The 26,077-nt window shown below is 34.2% G+C and overlaps 1 protein-coding gene across 5 annotated transcripts; it reads left to right on the top strand.

The window, feature by feature from the left end:
* Positions 1-5,110: 5,110 nt before the first annotated feature.
* Positions 5,111-24,302, top strand: LOC101203725 (protein SEMI-ROLLED LEAF 2). Of its 5 annotated transcripts, none has more exons than XM_011658249.2 (21): positions 5,111-5,414; positions 5,554-5,662; positions 5,919-6,079; positions 6,444-6,518; positions 13,415-13,530; positions 13,745-13,859; positions 14,155-14,283; positions 15,866-15,913; positions 16,073-16,239; positions 16,337-16,533; positions 16,645-16,937; positions 18,023-18,172; positions 18,638-19,000; positions 19,097-19,246; positions 19,368-19,443; positions 20,267-20,394; positions 20,506-20,706; positions 21,414-21,554; positions 21,635-21,763; positions 22,903-23,109; positions 23,677-24,302. In XM_011658249.2, exons 3-21 carry the CDS (start codon positions 5,945-5,947, stop codon positions 23,833-23,835), a joined length of 2,979 nt encoding a protein of 992 aa, XP_011656551.1. In that variant the 5' UTR covers positions 5,111-5,414; positions 5,554-5,662; positions 5,919-5,944; the 3' UTR covers positions 23,836-24,302. The 5 variants fall into 5 exon arrangements, with proteins under 5 accessions (XP_011656551.1, XP_031742728.1, XP_004140882.1 ...); XM_031886868.1 differs by having other exon boundaries at positions 5,542-5,662; XM_004140834.3 differs by having other exon boundaries at positions 5,112-5,414; positions 18,638-18,889.
* The last annotated feature ends 1,775 nt before the right edge of the window (positions 24,303-26,077 follow it).

Below are 26,077 nucleotides of genomic sequence, written 5' to 3'. Positions count from 1 at the left end.
CTTAATTGGTTTTGCACTGAAATCAATTGAGAGATTTTTGCTTCAGTTATTTTAGGTGAAGAAGGGACTGCATATATATATAGGTGGGGTTTGGAAAGTCAAAGTTTTAGCAAAAATATATATAATAGTGTCAATGTTAAAGATCGAAAGAACCTGATAGGAAAGAAAGTGCAAAATAACCTAATTACAAAGTAAATGGATGTGAAGTCTGTGCGAAAGTAAATGACAAGTTTAGAAATAGGCAAAGAAGGTGAAGAGATGGGGAATAGACGCGAAATCAGTGATTTGACAATGAATAAATATCCGAAGAAGATGAAGAGATGAGTTTCAAATGGAACGAAAATTTCTTAGGGTTTCAAATGCAACGAAGAAGCTAAACTGACAGAAGTTCAAGAATAATTTGAACGAGATTTGAATGTTTGCGGAGGTTAGGTGGAGCTTCCCATTAATGACAATATGCATAATTTTATGTTTTTGGGGGGAATTATATGTTCATAGGGTTTAATTGTTTGTGGGGTGTGTTATTTAATTACAATGTATTTGAGTTTTAGTAAACAATTCTATTTAGGACTCAATTTTTTCAATTAGGTATGAGCATTTGAGGCATTGTTCCATTCTTTTTCTCTAGATTTTCTGTTTTGCTATTCTATGAATTTAAAATAATTTTGTTATTTTTTCAAAGTAAATCTCTTAATTTGTCATTTTTCTTGTCAACTCTAGAAAAAATTTTCTTAGACTCTCTAGAAGCTAATGCCGAGTTTGGTTCGTGATTCATTTTAGTTTTTACGTTTTCAAAAACAAAAAATACAAAAAAGTATTTAAAACATGTTTGGTATACTTGTTTTTAAAAACGGTTTAAGAAAAAAACACGTAAAATAGTCTATTTTCGAAAACAATAAATTGTCATTTTCTTTGTCTTTAGATCTTATTTTTAGAAATTATGAACATGAGATACACTATTGTATTTTCAAAGTCACAACCGAACACAATTTTTAAATTTTAAATCTAAATTTCAAAATTTTAAATTGAAACTAAACGTATTTTCAAATGCAAAGAAAAATTTGTATGTTTACCACTAAAAATTTAGGTATTAAAAATAATGAATTAAGAAAAATTCACTTTTAACGAAGGAACGAAACTAAACACAACATAGCAAGTTTGAACCTAATAGTATTGGTATGGTCACACGTACCATACAATATTATATTAAAAAAAAAGGAAGGAAAACGTAACCATCACTCCACCATGCTCATTTATCACCACATTCTTTGCGATAGAAAGTTATTCTAAATAACAAAATTACATCAAACATTTACAAATACAGTAAAATTTCTATAAATGTTATTATATTCGTAAATGTTCAATTTATTTCGTTATATTTAAAAAAATTCTTGATGTGAAAATAAATTGTTTTTCTTATATATATATATATATATAATATATATATATAAATAAATAAATAAATAGAGTAAAAAGAACTCTGTCAAATGTTATCTCATTTTATTTCATTTATTAGAATATCATTTTGTGTAATTTTCTTTGTACAAAAATAAAACAAAAACTTTCATCTTCATGGCAGCTTTATTAAAGAGGTAGAGACAGTTGCCCTCTCAAATGGTAACCCATTTTTATGCATTTGTAGATTGATTTTTATTAAATATAAAAATTTTATAGTCGTTTTTACTATATATTATTTTGTTTTATTACCAAAAAAAAAAAAAAAAAGTAAACATTGCATTGGTGGTGTGGAGGGGTGTGCTTTTTCTTTAAAGCTACCATCAATTCCATGATTCTCAACCAACCACAAGAAATGTACTTTTCACTTTATAAATTTTGTAATATTTGATAGGTGTACTTTACATAAACATACCTACTCACCAGAACTCAAATGATTATAGTGTTCGTTTTATTAATAGTTAGATTATACATACTGAAAAAACAACGTAGAAACGATGGATTTTATATAGCTATAAGGTACACAACCTCGGTTCATTGTTTTGAGAGGCAAATACTTCAATAGTAGGAACCGTTTTACTTTTCATGTTTGACTCTACCTTCTAATTGATATCCAAAAGTTTTTTTAGCTTCAATCTAAAATATTCTCCACCACTAATAAAACAACATAAATTAACTATATTGTTAAAAAGAGAGTGAATTTTATTACTCACAAAAGATCTTGGTGGATCTCAATTGTTCTCCATGCTTTGATTCTTTAACAAATAAAGCAAGTTGATTCCCGATGTTCATTTTGAGGGTGCTTGATGTCTCCGATTGTTAATTCTTTAGCTTTATGGTCCTACAACATAAATTAAACAAAAAATCTGTTAGTTAGTTAGAAGTTGTTTACTTTACTCTTTGTAACGGATTGTAAAGGTGTAAAATGAATGAACCTTAGATGAGAAATCAGTACGAGAAAAAAAGAGAGAAAATGAGTGAAATAACTCTTTGTACTTTATTCTTAAAGAAGATGAATGAAATACTCCATGGCTACTTCGAAAATGGATGTAGGCTTGAATAAGCTGAACTACTATAATTTCTTCGTGTCCTTATGCTGAATCTCTTGAAATCTTCGTAGACGAATTTCTCCAACTCTTGAAATCAAGAATACCGTTCGACAAGAGGTTCACACTATTTTTCTCTTTCATTCTTTCCTATTTTTATTGCATGTCTCGCGTGATAGAACCGAGTGTAAGGTATTGCTGAAGCGAGATAGTGATAAGTCCGCCTTTAATTTATTACTTCACGTGTTTGAGTTCGTTACCATTTTGTAGCATATACATTAACATATTTACCTTTAATTTTAATTTCTAACTTTCATTTTCTTTATAAAAAAAGTATTTTTGGTATAAACTTTATTTTATTTTAATATTTTCACATACATAAAAATATTTAATTTCATAAACATATTTAAAATAACTTCTTAGCTAGTATTACTGAAGGGAGATATCACATTTAAATGCATTTAAAATTACATTTATATGAAAATTAATAATAAGTTTAGTCTCTTTTTTATGCTAATAAATTTTTAAACTTTTATTTTTTACTTTAATCCTTAAAAATGTCTAATATATCTCATAGATATTAACAATATTTTAAAATTCAATTATTTGTATTTAAAAAATTGTTTTCAATTTGACCATGAATGGTAGAATTTATAATGAAGAGGTAACTTAATTTTCAAACCTAGTAAACATCTTTATCCTCCTGAGTATCCATAAGGAAGATTCCATCGTGGCTACTAACCTATTTCTTTGAAAAGCTCCTACTAATTGTGTGAAGCACAAAAGAGAGGAATGATCAGTTGAGGGAGATGTATTATAGACTGACGAGGATCGAAAAATTCAGTTGAGGATGGACCACCTTGTTTACGGTGAGGAGACAGGCTCGGCCAGTTAAATGGATAAGACCCACTCCATTTCAGTGTCCTTATAAACAAAGGTCGATGTTTAAGACTAAAAGACATGCGGTTCAAATCCTCCACCCTCCACTTGAACTAAAAAGACATTTTAAAATTTTGGAAACCGTAGATAAACATAAATCTAAAAGCTTTGGTGTGAAACTTCTAACCTTGTGTACAATTGTGCTATGATAGGGAGTTTGTGTTTTGTCATTCATTACAACTATTCAGGATGAGGTGATGTATTCTTTTGTATATGAGGCGATGTTTACTCTAGGGGAATAAAAAAATGGTGTACTCTTGGTTGATTCCAATTCGACCACAATCATAATATGGATGACTGATAAACCAACGTGATTGAGATTGTTGGTATTTACTCATCTAATTTTTCAAAAGTAGGATGATCGTGGTTGAGAATGTTTATTTCAAATAGTTAATTGAAAGGTATACTGGAAATGACTAAACTACCCTCACAATATGATTTCTAATCAATAAAAGCAAACACACCCATTCATTATTGTTTCAAACAATCTATCAACAGTTTGACATCTCTCTTCTTATCTTCATGACTCAACTTCCAATTTTCATTTCATGGTGTTCGCTTGTCCATATGTAAGTGTAACATAATCCGTCATTATCTTCCATTTTTTACTTTGTTTCATATTGCAATCATCTTTCATTATCTGTTTACACCTTTACATTTAAGTGTACGTCCCAATGACTTATTTGAAACTTAAACTTGCATGTTTGTTGATGTTACTTTTCAAGTATTAACAAGTTGCCATTAATCTGGTCACAACAATTTATTTAGTATTCGAATTTCGAACAACGTTTTACCCTATAGTATTCCTATCAACATAACATGATAGGGTAGATCGATAACCTTTGCAAAAATTTGGTTATAAGGAAATTAAAAAAATAAATGTTTGGATTGACCAAACAAACACAAAACAATAAAAACCATTGATATTGTTATCATTATCAACTACACAATCAAAAGTAGTAGGTTGTTAAGACTATCAAATGAGGTTATAAAATTGTTAAAACGTCATCAATGACCACCGAAGGATGCATATCATAAATTCGTACCTTCGAATTTTCAATGGCAAAAGATGAAAATTCAACAAAAAAATATTCTTACAAAATATGTGAATCCCACCGCATGACTAAACGCAATTGAATTGAGGACCTCTCCAAGCTAAATCAGTTTACAAATATTTATCAGGATGGTATAATGGATCCTACTTTTAATTGCTAGTGCAGATAGACGTGTAGACTAATTAGGCCACCCACCAACCATATTGCAATTGTTTTATAACCCATTGCATCAAGGTAAAAGTGGCGTAAGTGTGATCTAGGTCCTAAATATATACCTTCTAAAATTTTCTTCAAATAATTCCATCCATTCACTCAACACAATGAACAAAAATATTTAATAAATTATAATTGATTTAGTACAATAAATTATAGTAAGATATTGAATTAATAGGTGAGTTGGAACAAATCTTTAGTTAGTATAGGGGGAAGGTGATTATAATTATAATTAATTAAAGTATAAAAGTGACATGAATATATAACATGTGATAGGGGTAGTGGTTATAAAGGTGAGTAAATAGAAACAAAATACAAGAAAGTTCTATAATTTAAAATCCTTTTTCTTTATAAAAAAGTTAAAATAAAAAAGGAGAAAAAGAAAAGCATGTTCATGTAGGCGTGAGGAGAGAATTTTGATGGATGTATTTAGAAATCACTCTCTGTAAAAAGAAAGCGAGTGCGATCCCTTAATTTCCGGGACCGTTGGGACTTTGTCATTTTCATATTAATTTTTCCTTTGGAATTTCATTTCATTTTTTTTTTCCCCCTTTTGTTTCCTTTTTTCTTTTTTCTTTTTTTAAAATCTCGCCATTATTGTTTGGCAAGAGGGGAAAAAAATTGATAGATTATAGTAGTACACACGCCCCCTGGTGGGGGGAGGATTTTGCATTTCTATCTCTTCTCCCCATTGCGCCATTTTCATGTAATTTTTCCACTCCTAATTCAATTTTGGTTTTGTTTTTTGTTTTTTCTTTTTAATTTCTACGATTTTTCCCATTTTCTGAATTGACCGAATTTTGGGTTTTGAATTTCTCTCTGAAATTTGAAAGTTTTTTCTTCAGGGTGCTATAGATCACGGCCGCAGTAGCTTGATCGGAATTCCCCAATTGAAGAGTTTGATTTCTTATTGGTTGATACCCCTTTACTTGTTTGTGCTTCTATTTCAGTTGGGTAAGATCTCTCTCTCTTTGCTTCTATAATTCATCACATTTCGTTGTGGGGTTTTGAATCTGGGTTGAATTTGACTTGGAAGATTTGAGGGTGCTTAGAAACTTGTGATAATGTCTCATAGATTGGTTATATCATACTGACAGTATGCTGTGACTTATGAACTTATTGTTCTTTGGCTCTTTTGAATTACATTTGTTCCTGAGTTCCTTTTCTATATTGGGTTTGAGTTTGTACGATTCTGTTTGTGGACTTTCAGAGTAGGTTTGAATTTCATAAGAAAACATGGGGGTTATGTCTCGGCGGGTTGTTCCTGCCTGTGGTAACCTCTGTTTCTTCTGTCCTTCTATGAGGGCGAGATCAAGACAGCCTGTGAAACGATACAAGAAGTTCCTTGCTGACATATTTCCTCGTAATCAGGTGAGTTTCCATTATGTGGCTCCATGGGAGTTAGTCTTTGCGTGTTAGCTTGAATTTTTTTTTTGGGTCAATCTTGCCAGTCTTTGAGTTCGAACAATTTGAATCGAGCTGAGAGTTCTAGAAATGTGAGTTAATGACCATGGCTTTAGGAAGTCTGGCGACTTTAATTCATCAGTTTTCTTTCTCTTTTGGTAACAACAAACAAAGGACATTGACTTTGGCTGTTACAACTGTTTTCCAAAATTTTGTCATCGTAAAAAAATATATACAAGTGATTGTGTCCTATAGTTTTTTTACTCTTGTTCACTATAGATTTACATTTGAACTTTTATATGCCTACTTATTTTCTAATTACATTTGCTAGGATGCTGAACCTAATGATAGAAAAATTTGTAAGCTCTGTGACTATGCTTCAAAAAACCCGTTGCGTATTCCCAAGGTATGTAACTTTTTTCTCGCCTTTTCTTTTTCCCTCTTAACATACTTGAGATGTTCTGTCTTTAAGCAAAGGCTATCACTACTTAAGATGAATCAGTTGCAAATTCAACTTTCTGAATCTTTGGGTTTGTTTTCTGGTCATGAAATATTTGTATACAAGCTATACATATATGCAGTAGGCTAGCAGCATACCAAAACCCCTTTTTTGTTTGCTTTACATGATGATTTTGACCGTGTCACATGAGGTTTTTTGACAAATCACTTTTGTTTTTTTGGAAAAGGAAATGAATCTCTTCATTGGTGTAATGAAAGGAAACTAATGTTAAGGTACAATATATATACAATGCAAAAGGAAACCTAAGAATCAGGAGGTGCACTTAGGAATCTCCTCTTCATTGATGTAATGAAAGGAAACTAATGCTTAAGGTACAATATATATACAATGCAAAAGGAAATGAATGCTTAAGTTACAATATATATACAATGCGAAACCTAAGAATTAAGAGGTGAACTTAGGAATCTTAATTAGATTGACACTCACTTAGCATCTATATCATATCCAATATAAGCTGACATAACATTCCAAATGGAATTATAGCAACAATCTCACAGAACAAACGAGGAATGCATCACAAAACAACAAAGAGATGAAGCATGATTCAAAATTAATCCAAACAAATACAAAGTGAACCCCTGAAAAGAAAGATGACCAATAGGGTAGATGTGTGAATGCCCTCCAATTTAGGCCTATATCCTTAATCGAGAAGTCTGTGAAGGATTTGGACAAAGCTCCCCAAGGGGGGTTGTGATATGTCAATTTTAACATTGGTTTTTGGAACAAGAAGTCAACGTTGTAGTGTGAAAATAAATTAAGAACAATGATCTGAAAGATAGGTCATGGGTATTTATATGAAGTTCATCAATTAAGGTACAATCTTTTTTGTAGCCTTGTGTCTTCACCCAACAGTCTACAACATTCTTTATTCTCTTCTAAGCTCCGGGAGGTTAGAACCTCAAAGAAAGTTCAAATATTCTCTCGGCCTGCTGCTTTTGGGGAGAATTATTAACAATAAGGCTGTTAGATAGTTATTTTTCTGTTACACAGTTTATTATTTAGTTTGTTAGGAGACAGTTATCACCAAGCTCCTATATATATCAAGCTTGGGCTATGTAAATATTCATACAAGAAATAAAGAGACTTACCTTTGTACAAAAATTCTTCCTTTCGAAGCTCTCTTCTCCCCAATATGGTATTAGAGAAATTTCCGCAAAGACAGTCTTAGAAGAAAAAACCTGAACGTCCCTATACCCTCGTGCAGTCTGCAGCAATGGCGACACCTGAGAATTCGACATCCAGCAGCTCCAGCAGCTCCAATACTTCAGCACCAATTACCTCATATGATCTTGATATCCAATTAAACCCGTTCATGCTACACCATTCAATCATTCCAACCACCAACCTTGTTTCTACACCACTGGTAGGATCAAATAATTACTCATCATGGAGTAGAGCAATGATGCTTGTGTTTACAATGGAAACGGAAAGGAAGTGTGGGATGAATTGAAGGAAAGATATAGGCAGTCCAATGGACCTCACATATACCAGTTGCGAAAAGACTTGGTAACTACTACACAGGGGAATCTCTCAGTTAAAGTTTACTATGCAAAAATCACCACTATATGGCAAGAACTAGTTGAATACCGTCTTGTGGATGAATGCACTTGTGAAGGATCAAAGAAGATGATTGATTTTTTGATCTCAGAATTTGTAATGACCTTTCTCATGACACTAAATGAATCCTATTCCCATATTAGAGCTCAAATCCTCTTGATTGATCCCCTGCCACCTATAAACAAAGTTTTCTCCCTCATTATCCAAGAAGATAGACAAAGATCCATTGGATCTTCACCTTCCCTTGAGAGTATAACACTATTGGCTAATTTTGAGAGAAGATTTCCTTATGAGAAGTCCAAGAAAAAGGACACGCGACCTATATGCTCTAATTGTGGCTATAGAGGACATGTTGTTGACAAGTGTGACAAGTTGCATGGTTATCCTCCCGACCATAGACTTGCAAGCAACAACTCTGTTCACCAACAGAGACAAAGCAATACAATTCAAGCTGGAAATGAGAAAATGACAGAAGCTTCTAATTAATCTGCCTTCTTTGCCAAGTCTCAACAATGACCAATATTCATAGCTTATGAGTATGCTTCAAACTCATCTTATCTTAACACATCTCAAAATGGTGAGAATCCCAAAATAGAGACCACTCACATAGCAGGTACTTGTCTATCTACTTCTCTCACTAATTCATCAATCTGGATCATCGATTGTGGTGCTTCCTCACATATTTGCTATGACAAGTCTGCTTTTAAAAATCTCCACAGTATCCAGAATATGTCAGTAATCTTACCTACCAAAACTCACCTAAAGGTTGAGTATATAGGAGATATTTCCATAGCAAAAGAAGTGATCCTAAGGGATGTACTTTATATTCCTGACTTCAAATACAACCTACTGTCAGTGAGTGCTCTTCTCAAAGATGAAAGATTTGCTGTGTCATTTTCTAATTCTAATTGTCTTATTTAGGACAAGTTGCTTTCGAAAACGATTGGGAAGGTTGAGGTAACTAATGGCCTCTACTTGCTCAGAGTGAGGAAATACAAAGATAACTGCATTCAACATACTACACTGATGTGTAAAGCTTCCATTTCTACATGGCACAAACGAATGGGATAAAGGAATTAACAAAGAAGAGAGAAATTTTTTATTCCCCAAACTGTAAAAAATATTTGTCACATTTGTCCCCGGGCTAAACAAAGATGTCTTTCATTTCCTACATTCAATAATATTGCTGATAATGCATTTGATCTTGTGCATTGTGATATATGGGGTCCTTTTAAAACCTTAACACATTCTGGTCACTCTTATTTTGCCACCGTTGTTGATGATAAGTCTAGATACACATGTGTATACCTTTTGGAAAATAAGAATGATATTCTACAAGTCATTCATCGGTTTTTCAAGATGATTGTCTTAAAATCCCACCTAACAAGGATTACCTCAAGAAGAAAAGATGAACTCAAGAACACTTAAAAAACATCCAAATATGAAATATATATTAGAAGATCATAATAACAAGTAACAAGTAACCCTAGCCTTTTGAGAGGGCTAGACTCTCCCAAGGTTCCCTTACAAGGAAATCTTTCTTCAAAATTCTTCACACCTCTCCCCAACCCCTCTCCCACTATTTATAACAAAAAGACCTAACCAACTTACCATCTATTTACTAATATGACCTTACTAACAACCATTTTAATTTTCTCCTAATAATCCACTATTTTTCTATCTAGGGTTCTTATAGATTGAATCTCATTTCTCAAAAGTCATTAATGCTTTTTGTTCTGAAATGCTCCAGAATTGAATTTCAGGGAATTTTTTGCTAAAACTAGAACTGCTCACCAGTTTTCATGTGTCTACACCCCTAAGCAGAACTCAGTGGTGGAGAGAAAGCATCGACATCTCCCCAACGTGGCAAGAGCATTGATGTTCCAATCAAAATCCCCTCTTACTTTTTGGGGAGAATGTATTTTGAGTGTTGTCTATCTAATATACTGGACACCCATGGTCCTACTCTCTAATAGCACTCCATTTGCCACTCTGTTTGAGAAAGAAGCTGATTACAGCATTATCAGAACCTTTGGATGTCTTGCCTATGCCTCTACTCTCTCAGCAACCAGATCCAAGTTCGATCCTAGAGCACAACCTTGTGTTTTTTTGGGATATCAACCTTGCATGAAGGGATACAAACTATATGACTTAGCTAGGAGAAAGTTATTTGTTTCTAGGGATGTCCTATTCTTTGAAGAATTATTTCCCTTTCATTCTATCAAAGAAAAAGGTACATCTATCTCACATGACTTCCTTGAGCAATTCGTCATACCATGCCCTTTAATTGATTGCCTAGAAAAAGAGACCATCATTGATCTGACTACTGCTGAAAGACCTATATCAAAAAATACCCTTGAAGATAACCACGGTGTTGATGATCATGATCCTTGTACTGAAGATTCAGAAGAGACTAATAGCCCTGTCCAAATACCTATTACCATAGCACCCAGAAAATCCTCTAGACAATACCATCCACCTTCTTACCTAAAAGATTTTCATTGTAACCTCACCTCCCAAAGATCAACTCCCTTTCACCTTACTAAATACCTCTCGTATAAAGCCTACTCCCAACACCATAAAAACTATTTGTTCAATATTGCTTCCATATATGAACCGTCCTATTATCACCAAGTTGTAAAACACCAGACTTGGAGAAAAGCTATGGTTGAAGAAATAGAAGCTATGAAGAGGACGAATACATGGACCATTGTTTCTCTTCCTAAAAATCATCACACGGTTGGTAATAAATGGGTATACAAAGTGAAGTGTAAACTGGATAGCACCATTGATAGATACAAGGCAAGACTCGTAGAAAAGAACTATAATCAACAAGAAGGATAAATTTTTCAGATACCTTCTCACCGGTAGCTAAAATAGTTACTGTCAAGATATTCTTAGCCCTTGCTACATCCTATAATTGGTCTCTTACCAAAATGGACATAAATAACGCCTTCTTAAATGGATACTTGTTTGAAGAAGTGCATATGTCCTTAACATTGGGCTACCAAACTTCTCAAGTACCAAGAAAAGGAGAAAGATTGGCTTGCAAACTTAATAAGATCATATATGTCCTCAAGCAAGCATCAAGGCAATGGTTCATAAAATTTGCAGCATCAATATCCTCACATGGCTTCATTCAATCCAAATTCGACTACTCATCATTCACTCGAGGCAATGGAAGCAACTTTGTAGCCTTGTTAGTATATGTAGATGACATATTACTAACCGGACCATCTTCCTCAATTATCAACTCAGTCAAGGACAGCCTAAAGACACACTTTAAACTAAAGGACTTGGGGCAAGCAAAGTATTTCTTGGGTCTAGTGTTATCACGGTCTCAACAAGGACTCATGCTCTCCCAAAGAAAATACTGCCTTCAAATCCTAGAAGATACTGGTTTTCTTGATTCTAAACCGACTGCAGCACCTATGGATCCTAATTTGAAGCTATCTAACACGGAGGGAAGGCAGCTAGCTGAGGAAGACACTACCTACTATAGAAGACTGATTGGCAGATTGATATACCTACAAATATCTAGACTAGATATTTGTTTTGCTGTCCACCGTCTTAGCTAGTTCTTGCAAAAACCTACGAAAGATCACCTAATACTGCTCATCATCTACTGAAATACCTAAAAGGTACCCCAGGACAGAGTGTTTTAATAAAACCCATTAATTCATTCCACCTAAAGGCTTTTGTTGATGCTAATTGGGGATTGTGCCTTGATACTAGAAGATCAGTCACAGGATTTTGCATTTTCCTAGGAGATTCTATCTTCTCTTGGAAATCTAAAAAACAGGCAATGGTCTCCCGGTCCTCTGCAGAAGCTGAATATAGGGCCTTGGCATCAGTCACCAGTGAGTTAGTATGGATCTCTCAACTCCTCATTGACCTCAATAAGACTTTAATGCTAGCTACTGTGTTTTGTGACAATCAAGCAGCAATTGCAATAGCTTCTAATCCGCCATTCCATGAAAGGACAAAACACATAGAGATTGATTGTCATTTTGTCCGAGACAAGATAGTTGAAGGCTTCTTAAAAGTTCTATGTATCAAGTCTAGCCTACAACTAGCTGATATGTTTACCAAAGCACTACCATCGTCTACCTTAACTAGGTTGTTATCCAAGTTGGGCATCATAGACATTCATCGTCCAACTTGAGGGGGAGTATTAACAATAAGACTGTTAGATAGTTATTTTTCTGTTACACAGTTTATTAGTTAGTTTGTTAGAAGATAATTATCACAAAGCTCCTATATGTATCAAGCTTGGGATATGTAAATATTCACACAAGAAATAAAGAGGCTTAGCTATGTACAGAAATTCTTTCTTTCGAAGCTCTCTTCTCCCTAATAAGAATCAACACCATTAACTTTATCTAGAAAAACTCTTTGATGCCCAGGCCTTAGTAGTGTGTCCTTAATGAATTTAGGATTTTGATCATATATTTTGGAGGCGTTCATTTATAAACACAATAGGGATGGGGTGGGGTGCAAAAAACAAACTAAAACAGGAGCAATCCTTCAAGGCTTCAAAAGCTGTACAGGGCTTTGGTCTGTATAATCTGTAAACATTGAAACTGAGGCAGCATAGGATTAGGCAGGTTGAGAAAGAAAAGCAGCCCAGTTAAGGTAAATGTCTTGGATGGAATAATTAACAAACTCCTTTTTAAGGGAACACCAAGCTGCAGCTTTAAGTTCTGCTGCATGCATAATTTCTGCCCTTGGTCTTGCTTTATCACGGAAGATACGTTGATTTCGTTCGAACCATAAATCTGAAAGTAAAGCTTTTGACAAATTTTCCCATATGACACTTGATTTTTTGGACAAACTTGGAACCGACAGAAGTTGAACCGCACTAGCACTTCACTTAGTGACTTAGTCCTGAGCTTGTGTATTATAATTTTTAGTCGTGGTCTCTTTTTCCTAACTCTTAACAGCCAAAGTTCCTTATTGTTATTTTCTTTCAAGGGCTCCTTTGGCTGCTTTTTTGGCCTGTGTTTTAGTTCTTCATAATGGACTTTCTGATGGAAGTTTGGTTTTCACTGATTCACTAAACACACTAAATTTGTTTATTGAATGATCCAGCTAAGTTTCTTTCCAATGCAGTCTTCATTTTTCTTATTCTTTTGAGTCACCTGTTCATTTATTTTAGATAAGATTTCTTATCTTGAGGTAGTGGAGTATCTTCTCTCTCTTGTTCTTTGATTTTGTCTTTGTAGATTACCGAACTCCTGGAGCAACGATGCTACAAAGATCTGCGGAATGAGAATTTTGGATCTGTGAAAGTTGTAATATGTATATACAGAAAACTTCTATTAATGTGCAAAGATCAGATGTAAGTTTGATTTACTTTAGCCATAGTCTAATTTAACTGGAATCTTTCGTTTTGGGATGGGGGAGTAGTTTGAGTACCACATTATTTCTGAATCACTATGTTAGCATCCAATAAAATTTTACGGGTCATCAAAGATTGGAAAAGCATGTTCTTTGATATTTCATGAAACCAGCGTTTCTGCATGTCATTTACCTAAGCACTTCAACTCTTGCAGGCCACTTTTTGCTAGTAGCTTAATTGGGATTTCTCGAACTCTTTTAGAACAAACACGGCATGATGATATGCAGATTCTTGGTTGCAATATTCTTGTTGAGTTCATTAGTAGCCAGGTACTTGAAGAATAAACATTAATAAGTTCCATTACCAATGTGATCTTGTTAGTATATTGCATGTGTAACTGTTATTACGTGCTGTACCTGCTAATGGATAATACATTTGTAACTTTTTTGCATCTTATGTAGAACCTGTGCAAATATGGTATTAACTTGAACTTAATGCAGTTGATTGGTTTCTTCATATAAACAAATGTCTGTTCTCAATACTTCTAGATAAGGATACATTCTCTTTTAATCTTTTGCCCTATCATTTAGTGATTATTGGACACTAACTATCCAAATAAAGTAGACAGATAGTACATACATGTTCAACTTGGAGGGCATCATTCCAAAACTTTGCCAATTGGCTCTAGAAGGCGAGAGTAATGATGAGGCACCACATTTGCGGTCAGCTGGACTTCAAACTCTAGCTTCTATGGTATTACTCTCTTCCTCTCAAGGTCACGATGCTAATGTCGTAGATATGTAAATGTATTTATGCACAACTTTCTTTTCATCATTTTGATTTTGAAATCTCTCTCTCCCAAGGTCTTGATGCTAATATCGTAGATATGTAAATGTATTTATGCACAACTTTCTTTTCATAATTTTGATTTGCCATCTTCATCCATGGCTATCAAATTTGAAATGGTCAAAATAGATTAAGATTATTGCCAAGATCTGTCTTGTATCTGAACTCAAAATCCCTCTATCCATGGTTATCAAAAATTTTTGGATGGATGTTGTATGATCTAATGGCAACACTTGAGGGGTGAATAGGATTGTCTACCAATTTTCAGTTTTGATGAATTCTAGTTTTTCAAAAAGCAATGACCGATTCTCTGGTTTTCGGCGTCCTCCCCTTATTTCATTCATGAATGAAATGTTTCTTTTACCAAAAAGCACCGACCTATTTAGCACCAGAAAAAAAAAAATCAAGATAAATCTATATCACTCAATGTAAGGCATTGAAATAATTAATAAATAATAAAGAAAAATGGAATGCGAAAATTTTGAGGAGCAAGGGAAAGAAGACACCACGATTTATATTAGTTCGGTAAATTGCCTATTCCACCCTCAAGACAGCAAAATGTCCTCTTGCGGATGAGAACAAAACTGACAACGAACCTCTCTCTCTCTTTTTTATTTATCTATTTTCACAGACACCGATATCGTTTTCACTAGGTGCGGATCTAGCCAATTATTTTCTTTACAACTTGAAGTATACCCAGTTTTTAATACAAAAACCCATGAAAGTAGACTAACAAACTTTACCCCTTGATAGATAAAATGCACAAAGTTTAGCACAAAAGAATGCTCCGAAGTATCCTTACAAAATGCAATAACAAGGTCTTGGAATGTGAGAAATTTTTAGAGGTGAACACTTTTCAGAGAGAAAAGTGATAGATGGAGCACTGGAATTTTCTGCAAGAAGGGTTAGGAGAAAGACGAGAGTGGCTGAATTTTTAATTAGAGAAATATAAAGTGGTCATCAGATGTAGTGGAGGTTCAATATTTGGTTTGATTCGCTGGAATTTTCTGCAAGAAGGGTTAGGAGAAAGACAAAAGCGGCTGAATTTTTAATTAGAGGAATATAAAGTGGTCATCAGATGTAGGGTGTGAGGTTCAATATTTGGTTTGGTTGAAACTCTAAAGCTAACATGTGGTTCACCTTTTTAAAATTATACCCTCTTCGAATCCGCTTCTCATATGAAATGTGATGATTGAGATTTCTGATACATCCAGTCTTATATTCACTTATTCGATACGGCCATTTCTCTTGGAAGATGTGATAATATAGATTGCTGGTATGTCAAATTTGTCTTGCTGTTCAGCTTAGTAGAACTATTCCCTTCTTGAATTCCGCTTCTCTAGTGAGACCCGATGATTGAAATTGTTGGTTATCATTAGTCTTTGATTCTTTTTCTCTTTCTCTTGTTTCCGAGTTAATTCATTAGATACAACTATTTACTTCGTTAAGATAATTTTCCAATGCATTTCTTTAAAAATTATTTTTGTAGATACTGTTCATGGGCGAGCAATCTCACATCTCGATGGACTTTGATAAAGTGAGCTCTCTTAATCTTGTTGCCGTTTTTCCTTTTTCCTTGTAATACTAAGGGTGTCAGCTTATTTTGGGTAAAATTCACAGGGTTTGTGTGTGTGTGTGTTTAAGATATAATTGAGATCCATGCTAATATGAAACTTTCTAACTTGTCTTGAAATAGATTATATCTGCGGTCTTGGAAAACTATGTAGTAGATGGACAATTTTCTCACTCAGAATCTCAGTACATTGAAGGACAACATAAAGTAGAAAACCATAGCTCTTCCATGTTAGATGTCGATAAAAAGTTCTCTTCGTTTAACCATTTTAATAATTCGGCAACTGAAGTGTAAGTTCATGATTCTATTTTTTTTAATCGTTTCAACTGTTATTTGTTTGGAAATGCTCTCTGATCCCCTTTCTTACATCATCCGGCATTTTCACAGGGATGTTTCCAAGAACCCTTCTTATTGGTCTAGAGTTTGCTTGTGTAATATGGCTAGATTGGCAAAGGAAGCTACAACTGTCAGGCGTATGTTTGAACCTCTATTTCATCATTTTGATACTGAAAATCAATGGTCCTTAGTTAAAGGACTTGCCTACTCGGTGTTGTCATTTATGCAATCGCTTTTGGATGAATCAGGTTATATTTGAAATTCTATTGCCGACTTATTTTTTCTAGCAGTTACATTTGCTATGTTGTCCATTATTTGAACTTTTTCCCCTTTTTGGTGAAACTTTTTCTTGATACCAGGGGACAACTCATATCTTTTGTTTTCGATTCTTGTCAAGCACTTGGATCATAAAAGTGTTGTAAAAAAGCCTCAAGTTCAAGTGGATATTATCAATGTAACCACACAACTTTCTCAAAATGCAAAGACGCAAGCCTCAGTTACTATTATTGGGGCTATCAATGATTTGATAAAACATCTACGGAAGTGCATTCTATGTTCATCTGAAGCATCCAGCAATGGACATGACACAGATAAATGGAATACTGATCTTCAGTTGGCACTCGAAAAGTGCATTTCTCAGCTTTCAAAGAAGGTTTGTTCTTTTCTTTTTTCCTTTTAGCATTTATTCTGATAATTGGACGTGATTGAGTTTGGTAGACTGATGAAATAAACCTCAAAACTTGTTCATATATGGTATATTACTTGCAGAGCCTTCTGAAATATCCAGCTGAATGTTAGGTCTTTCATATAAATATCTTCAGCCATGTATGATTATATGGTTTTTCATTTCTTGTATTACTGATACACTGTGCATGCTTGTTAAATGGAACATTTTTTTTTCATATCTTTGGTTCGTAATACCTTTTATAAGAATAGATAAAAACAACAATGGATTTTTTTTAGACTTGTATACATATCAAATCATCACTGTTTTTTTACCTTGAAAATAATGGGTATTTTTCATAAATCCAACATGTATTCTGATTTTGGCATTAACTGATATTTGGAGTGTTATTGCTGCGTGGTCCTTGCTTAACCCCCTTTGTCTCAGAACTTGTGGCAGTGATGTGGCTTCCTAGTACAGTGTTTTTATATCTACTTCTACAAAATCTATTGAAAGTTTCTTTGTGGCTATAGATCTTAAAACAATTTGGCTTAAGTAGTCCCTTGAATGTTGGTTTCTTTTGCTTTCATTTTCTCATTTGAATGGTGTCTGATTACCGATTTATTTATTTTTCAATCTTTTCACGTATTTCTTTTCAATCAATCATCCCTCCACATGTTGGCTCTTTGTTTCACTTTTCAATTATTTGATTTGTTGGGCACCTACCGAGTGTTTTTTAATCTTTTCCTCTTTTTCATTTGTTTTTACTTGCTCTGAAGAAATTGTTAAACCATCTTCCTTCTAATAAATATAAATAAATGAATGTATATTCTTCTGTCATCGTTGATCTAGATGTTCCTAAACATTGTCTCGTAAAAATGTAAAATTCAAGTTTATTCATTGCAAAATCAAGTAAAATCTCAATGCCTGTACTTGTATTTAAAAAAAAATCAACAAATTCTGGATATCAGCAATAAAATACTGTAGGAAATAGTCTGTGCCAATTATTTTCTGCTCAAGGGACTGTGGTTCTCAATGCATTGATTTTCACTAAAACCATTTGAAACTATCAGGTAGGTGATGCAGGACTCATACTTGATATGCTAGCTGTTGTCCTCGAAAATATTTCAAATAATAATATTTCAGCTCGGGCAACAGTCTCCGCTGTTTATCAGACTGCAATGACTGTATCTTCTATTCCTAATGTTTCATATTACAAGAAGGCAAGTAATCATACTGCTGATTTTCTTTTCCCTTTTAATTGTTTTTGGGATGGGAGAAGGAAGTTGGGTTCGAACACATGGCCATTTTAGTTTGACTAATGTATCTTATCAGACATTTTGGCACTCCAACACTTGTTAGCACAGTAGACACTAGCTGTACAGAGTTAACATGGGTCCTAACATTTGTTCTACACACATGGAACTCTTGTTAAGCATACTAATAGACGCAATAAATACAAAAACTTCTTGAAATTAAATTTTCTTTATATGTATTTAAAAAATATATATTTGGATAAATGTGTCATTGTGTCAGTGTATTTGTGTCAATTATTCGTGCCATTTCATATTATTGTCTCATATCTGTATTTGTACTTCTTAGCTGCTGAGCTTAGGGGACATGCACGTGCTCGTGGATATCAAGATCTTTTAAAACCTAACTTTTAAATCTGTCATGTTTTTCTTCAGGCTTTTCCTGATGCTCTATTTCATCAGTTGCTTTTAGCAATGGCTCACCCTGATCATGAGACTCGAATTGGGGCACACGACATTTTCTCTATAGTGCTTATGCCATCCATTAAGTGTCCTATGATGGAACAGAAGACGATTTCCTCAGACACTGTTTCATGGTTACCATTTAGCAGTCCCACACAGAAGTTGACTAGTGGAGGTTTCTCCTTTAAAGACGATGACAATCATGTATCAGAATCTATAAATGGGGTAAGAATGGAAGAAAGTCAAGCAGCACACCTTGTTTCTGAAAATTATACAACACATCCATCTAGGCATGAATCCTCCAGCTTCAACCATAGTTCAAACGAGTCAAAAACTGTATAAAGTTCTTAATGCTTATCCTTTCCTATACCAATCCATTGCTCTATGGAAGTGTTTGATAATGAAAATTAAAGTCATGTTTTAATTTTCCAGAAGTTGAATTCCCTCCGGTTAAGCAGTCACCAAGTTAGACTCCTGCTCTCCTCAATCTGGGTGCAAGCTACATCTGCGGATAATACACCTGCAAATTTTGAGGCTATGGCTCAAACTTATAGCATTGCTTTGCTATTTACCCGGTCTAAGGTGAAATTTTGGATAAATTTAATGTGCTTAATAATTTAGTTTGTCTGGAGTCTCAGGAGATCACTATTAAATGCTGATTTGAAAAAGAAAAAGAATGACTAAGTGGTACCGATCTTAACAGACTTCGAGTCACATGGCTCTAGTACGATGTTTTCAGCTGGCATTTTCCCTTCGTAGCATTGCTGTGGATCAAGAAGGTAAACTGAAATCATTTTGTAACTGTTAGGAAACTGTTCATTATGTGCCTGCGTGCTTGTGAATTTTGGGGTTCAGTTTCTATATTCTTTTTAAACAAGATATGACCTCACTGAAATGATGAAAAGATACAAAAATATTTAAAGGAAACAAACTCTTAAAAAGGGAGTGAAAGAGAACTACAAATGTAAAATTAAAAAGGAATCTTATTAGGTAAAAATGAAATGAATGCATCCGAATTCAGTATAAATATCTTTAGGGAATAACGAGCAAACACATTAGAAAGAGAACACCAATGAGAGGGTTTGAATATGTTGATGAGAATCTTTCCATTCTAATCATTTTGGAGTAGTTTCTATTTTTGTCATTCTTTTACTACAAGGTTTCCAAATTTGAACATTAAGAGTTTATCACTTATTTCGTCAATAACTTAAAATGATACAATAACTTGTTACTCTGCTTCTCTTGAATCTTAAGACCACAAGAGATGCTGTCTTTTCACTCTGTATATTCAGCCACATTTGAATCTTATGTTCAGCGACATTTGAGTCTCCACCAATCATTTCAATAATACATATCTGGTTTGACCTTTGGACGGAGATGCAAGTATTTAGGATAAAAAGAATTCTTTCTACCTTTTAAGTATCTTGGGTTATATCTGATTATCTTCCACTATTTATACATTTAATTGTTAAATTAACTATATGGATTCTTCTGATAGCAAGTACTTTATTTCTTCAGAGTTGTTCGTTATTTTAAAAGACTAGCAGTGTTTTCTTGTCAAGAAACTACTAACGGGCAGATCTCTCTGTGCTCCTTTTGAAGGTGGTTTACTACCCTCTCGCAGAAGATCAATCTTCACCTTGGCCTCATTTATGCTTCTGTTTTCAGCCAGGGTGGGAGATCTCCCAGATTTGACTACCATCATTAAAGCATCATTAGATAATAAAATGGTTAATCTTCGAACCTATCCCATAGGATCAATACATTCCTTTTGTACTTTGTTTGATTATTTTGTGTAGTACATGTGCTAAAACTTTCAACTGGACTTTTGGATCTGACAGGTTGATCCTCACCTTCAGTTGGTTAATGATATCAGGCTGCTGGCTGTTCGTGTCAAGTCTGAAAAGGACAGTGTACCATTTGGGTCAGAAGAAGACGAAGTTGCTGCATTGAAGTTTCTTTCAATTCTTGAACTAGATGAACAACAGTTGAAGGAAACTGTGGTCTCACACTTCACGATTAAATATGCCAATCTCTCAGAGGTTTTGATTCTCATAACACTTCATGATAACTTTTATACATGCCATTTTTTCCCACGAGAAACCATTTTCATTGTGAAATATCAAAGTTTAACAAGAGACACTGGAGAACAGCCAGAAAAAACTTCAAGGAATTAAAAAACTCCATGGAAAATAACTAAGAATGTGAGGCTTCATGTAAACATGCGGAAGTCCAAGTCTATGATGCATTGGAATTTCTTTTTCAATTTAAAGTAGTGAAGATCTTATGACTATGAAATTGGATGAAATCTGCAGAATGTTTTGCGAGTTTTCAAGATTTTAGTTATAGTGCTTGGTTGGAAGTAGTTTCATTTTTAAATTATTACTGAAAAGCCAGGCTTTCATGGAAAATGATAAAAAAAAAAAGCCCAACAAACTAGTTAAAAATGGTCACGGAAACTCAAATAAAAACATTTGAATTGGTAAAAAGTAGGATGAATTGAAAAATATGAGGGAATATGTGCAGCATTCCAACCAGGCCAGAGCTCAAATAAAAACATTTGAGTTGGTATTAATTAAAAATGGAGATACGTTACAAAAAACTGCCGCAATGAAACTCCATGAGAAATCAATTAATCTTTCTCCTAGGTGCCAGTGAGGAGGACTTCAGGACTCTAATTACTTGTTATTGTTGATTTTTAATCAGTAGTTTTCTAAAAATTGTGTTAATGAACTATTTTCTCTTTTAGGCCGAGCTATCAAGTATTAGAGAGCAGCTCTTACATGGGTTCTTACCTGATGAGGCATACCCATTAGGAGCTCCATTATTTATGGAGACACCACGTCCATGCTCTCCACTTGCAAAGCTGGCATTTCCAGATTATGATGAGGTGAGACATGCTTAGGTTGTGTGTCAGTTGGCATTATCCTTTAAATGAGTAACAGTAAAACCAGAATGTGTTTCTTTCAGGGTATGCCTCCAGCTGCTTTGACAGATGATGAAGCCTTCCTTGAGCCTAGTGGAAGCCAGTCTGATCGCAAAACATCACTTTCCATCAGTAACCTTGACATTCTAAACGTTAATCAGCTTTTGGAATCAGTAAGACAAACATTTTTTGGAGCTCCAGTCTTCAAGTTCTTGTTTAATCATCCTATCTACATGAATCCTTCTATTTTGCACTTATGGAATATTTCCAGAGTATTGGATCATACTGAACCATTTCTTATTTTTCTACAATTCTGAATTTATGCTTGCTATTTTGTTCTGTAGTGTTATTGCAATGAAAATTAATGTGTACTTATTGTTGAAATGTAGGATATTTTCTTTGTCAATAAATTATGTGTATAGGATATTTTTGTAATTGTATTGAAATAAGATGCTTGTTATAAAAGTTGAGGTAGAGGAGAATAAATGGGTGGAGTCGAGATCCTTCATACAATCATTTGGGCTTATTGAAGATCTAGTGCCAATTCAATACATAATTATCGCAATGATATTCCAATCTGAAAATAAGAACTTGACGAGCAAGTGCCAAAAAGACAGTGACAAAATCAGAATCTTGGGGACTGGTGTAAAAGTTCTTGTTATTTCCTCGTTTTACTCCCATTAGAATCCTAGATTTTATTATCCTCTTGAGTCTTATGTTTCCTAAAATCAACATGAAAGAGAAAACAAACACATACACACAGACTGCATGAATGAAGCATGTATAATGTAATGTACGAAACGGAAACTGATGAGACATTTTTCTAAGTCAAGAGAGGCTCCAATTGGTTTTGGCATGGTATGATGAATGATGGATGAAGAAACGAACCAATTTTTCTTTTGATGAAGAGAGGATACTAGGACCATGAAGGAGTGGCTAGGTTATGAAGTCCTTCAGGTTGTGGTTTGTAGGTACGCTCCAAATTAATCTCTAAGCAGTCAAAAGGTATACTAGCTAGGGGATAAGACAATGAGTGGTAGAGATTACCTTCACTGTTCGTCTGCGCTAGCTGCACAAGATTAGCAAACAGAGCCCTGAGGTTTGACGAGTATAGGAATACTTGGTCTTTTTATGAACTGATGGTCTTGTAAAGTACTCTCCTTTGGTTGGTGTGGGGTGTTAAATTTTCAAATAGCCTCTACGTGTCATAGATTTTTGGATAGCAATAATTTCTAAAGAAATGAATAAATTTTCCTTGCAATAATTACATCTATACATTGGATCCGTGGAGTGATGTCTGTATTATTTACAGGTGCTCGAAACAGCCAGACAAGTTGCAAGCTTTCCAGTCTCTTCTGCGCCTGTTCCATATGATCAAATGAAAAGCCAATGTGAGGCCCTTGTTAGTTGTAAACAGCAGAAGATGTCAGTGCTTCATAGTTTCAAGCACAAAAAAGAAGAGAAGGCGATTGTCCTCTCCAGTGAAATTGAAACTTTATATCCTCCGTTACCTCTCAATGTAAGTTATCATTTCATTTCAAAAGTTGTGGCGGGCTATCATTAACTTCATTATTCTTATTGATTTTTTCCGAACTTGAAAGGAGAATTGGCTCTTCCTTTTATGCTCTCCTGAAAAAGTAGTCAAGGAGCTTGACACGCTGTGTGGCTAGTCGTTTTATACCCATTGATATAGAGAAGATAAATGAAAATTTATGGTTTCATCTTACATTGGCTGATCACATTGAATTATCGTACTTCTATTAGCTATACAATTGAGACATAGCTATACAATTGGTACAGTTGCAAATATGACAACAAATCCAAAGTATTAGCTGATATAGTACAATGCTAAAGAATTTGCAAAAATAGCAAAATTTAGATCCAACTCTCCAAGTCTATTATTGATGGATCTACTGTGCTATATTTGAAATTCTTTAAAAGTATTGTTATACATAATTGTTAACCCTAAAATTGCTAATCATTGCAATTACCCTATAAAATTTAGTTGTAGTAGTCCTATTCTTTATATCATTTCATTGATCCATGAAAAACTATTGCAAATATTCTCTTGTCGTTCTCGTTTCAGACAATGGAAATCGTTCAAGGGGATCTCAAGTTTTATAACAATGAGACAAACAGAGGACAGGATCAGCCGCTTCTTTGTTCACATGAATATGGTCGTCACTCTTTAAGATTGCCACCATCAAGTCCATATGACAAATTCTTGAAAGCTGCTGGATGCTAGAACATAGCTGTAATTTACATGTTAAAAGGCAATAGTTTGTATTCTCAAATACACTGCTTCAATATCCCACTTTCTATTTATTCATTCTTCATATTAAATTGTCGATCAAGTTAATTTGCTATACATATGATGCTTCTGAAATACAAGCAACAAGCATTGGAGTGTCTTTGGCAAGAATAGTTGGTTTTGCTAATGCAGTAGTCCAGATACACTAAGAAAGGTCTTGGGAAGATTTGTCTATTTCTAAGATATCCGATACCTCCTTGTTTTTGTACTATAGTTTCTTATTTGGATTCCTCATTTAGAGGGAGTTGTGTATTTGAGATTGATAATCATGTTTATTTGTACATACCGATGTATTTTTCTATTTTATTATTCGAAGATGTGATTCGTATTTTTAAGGACTGGTGTTGGTTTGGGAGTGTGCTTTTACTAAAAGAGAGGATTCAAACCTTCAACTCGTGTAATAATTCATGATTCACTATGCGCCAATATTTTTCATCACTTATCATCATACTATTGAATATTATGTGGCTGAATACTATTGATGGTATACATGAAAATCCATCAATCAATCAAATTTACCTTCATGTTTGATGTGAATTTAGTTTACCATCTGTGATATGGGAGTATATAGGCTTTCTATCCTATCAATTAGCAAGTTTAATTTGGTCCTTTTAAGTTAGATCTATTTTAGAGAAGATTTAAACTTACAACAGGAAAAGAGTGATAATTTATGATCCACTGCCTCCATTCCATTCCTCAATGAGAGCAATAGGCTGAAAGAGAGGAAGATATTGGGTTTGATGTTAATTGTAAATGGATTGCCATTGAGAGCTAGAGTGAAAGTGATAATGAGAGATTGAGGTGGGTTGAAGATGTGAATATTGGGTTGAAATAATTTTTTATTATTGGGTTTGAGATTTCTTCAAACTCTTATTGGGTTTGAGATTTCTTCAAGTGAGTTTGACGTGGGTATATCACTTCATTTATTTGGGTAGCAAGGAATCTATAGATTTTGGGTTTGAGATTTCTTCAAGTGAGTTTGACGTGGGTATATCACTTCATTTATTTGGGTAGCAAGGAATCTATAGATTTTGTTATTCTTGTAAATAGTTTGTACCAAACCTTAATTATGCAGGACTCTACATAAGGTTGGTTTCAGACGATGAGTTCTACTATTTCACTTGTGCGTTTCTAGTTATTTTAGTCTCAAAAGAACTGTGAGAAAGTCTAGTTTTTCGATAAGGGCCGTTGGAGGGAAGGGAATTGGAGAAGAACTCCATTTGTCCAAGAGAAGCTCAGAATGTTTGTTTTTGTGGAATTCTAGAGTAACCTTCAAAGATTTGAGTCCAGCTAAGACAATATTTGGAGTTTTGGTATAATAGTTTGAGGTGATGAAAGCAAGTTTGTAGAAGGAAATATCTTAATTTGATAAATGAATCTTTAGTTATAAAATTTTCAAGTTAAGCTTGAAATCTGGAACTACATAAGAGATAAGCTTCTCGACAATTGCTAAGGGCTTAAGCAAGGTGTTAGGTACTTTATTTGAAGAAAGTTGCATGAGACAAAGGACGCGCAAGAGTAAGTCTCATGATGCGTTGAGCAGCGAGACAACCCTTAATATATAGCCAAGGTGCGCCAAGGCTATGTGATAGGGTTTGTGCATGCAAGGATGAAACATGCGGCCATGGTGGGATATAGCCAAGGTGCGCCAAGGCTATGTGATAGGGTTTGTGCATGCAAGGATGAACACATGCGGCAAAGGCAAGCGGCCATGGTGGGCGTGTGTTCGTGGCTTGTGAGGTTAGCACGTAGCTTGGCACTCCTATAAAGTTAGTGTGCTCTCGTGCAGACTGCTCAGCCATGCGCCAACCCATGCCTTAGTGCCATGTGTTTTTGTGATTTTTTAACAAAGTTTGGAAATTTTGAGAATCAAAAGGATTAATTTGAAATTTAACTCTTTTATTTTAGATCAAGAAGAAATTGAGGAAGTTTATAGACTAAGGGAGTTGGCTCAAACCATGTGCGACAAAATGAGTTTAAGTTATGATTTAAGCATGAATTTCAAGTTGAAACTTTTCAAGGATTCCTTTGAATTACTTGAGTATGATTTATTACACTAAGTGATTAACAAACTATTGAGATTCATGTCATAAAACTCGTAGTTTGTAATCATATTCTATTCAATAAAGTCGTTATTGATACTATAATCTTACAGCTAATAAACTAAGGTCCCGAT

This window comes from Cucumis sativus, chromosome 6, assembly GCF_000004075.3.
Source record: "Cucumis sativus cultivar 9930 chromosome 6, Cucumber_9930_V3, whole genome shotgun sequence".
Classification (NCBI taxonomy): Eukaryota; Viridiplantae; Streptophyta; class Magnoliopsida; order Cucurbitales; family Cucurbitaceae; genus Cucumis; species Cucumis sativus.
The sequence above is the reverse complement of the archived record's forward strand: the minus strand, read 5'-3'. Positions and strand labels throughout refer to the sequence as shown.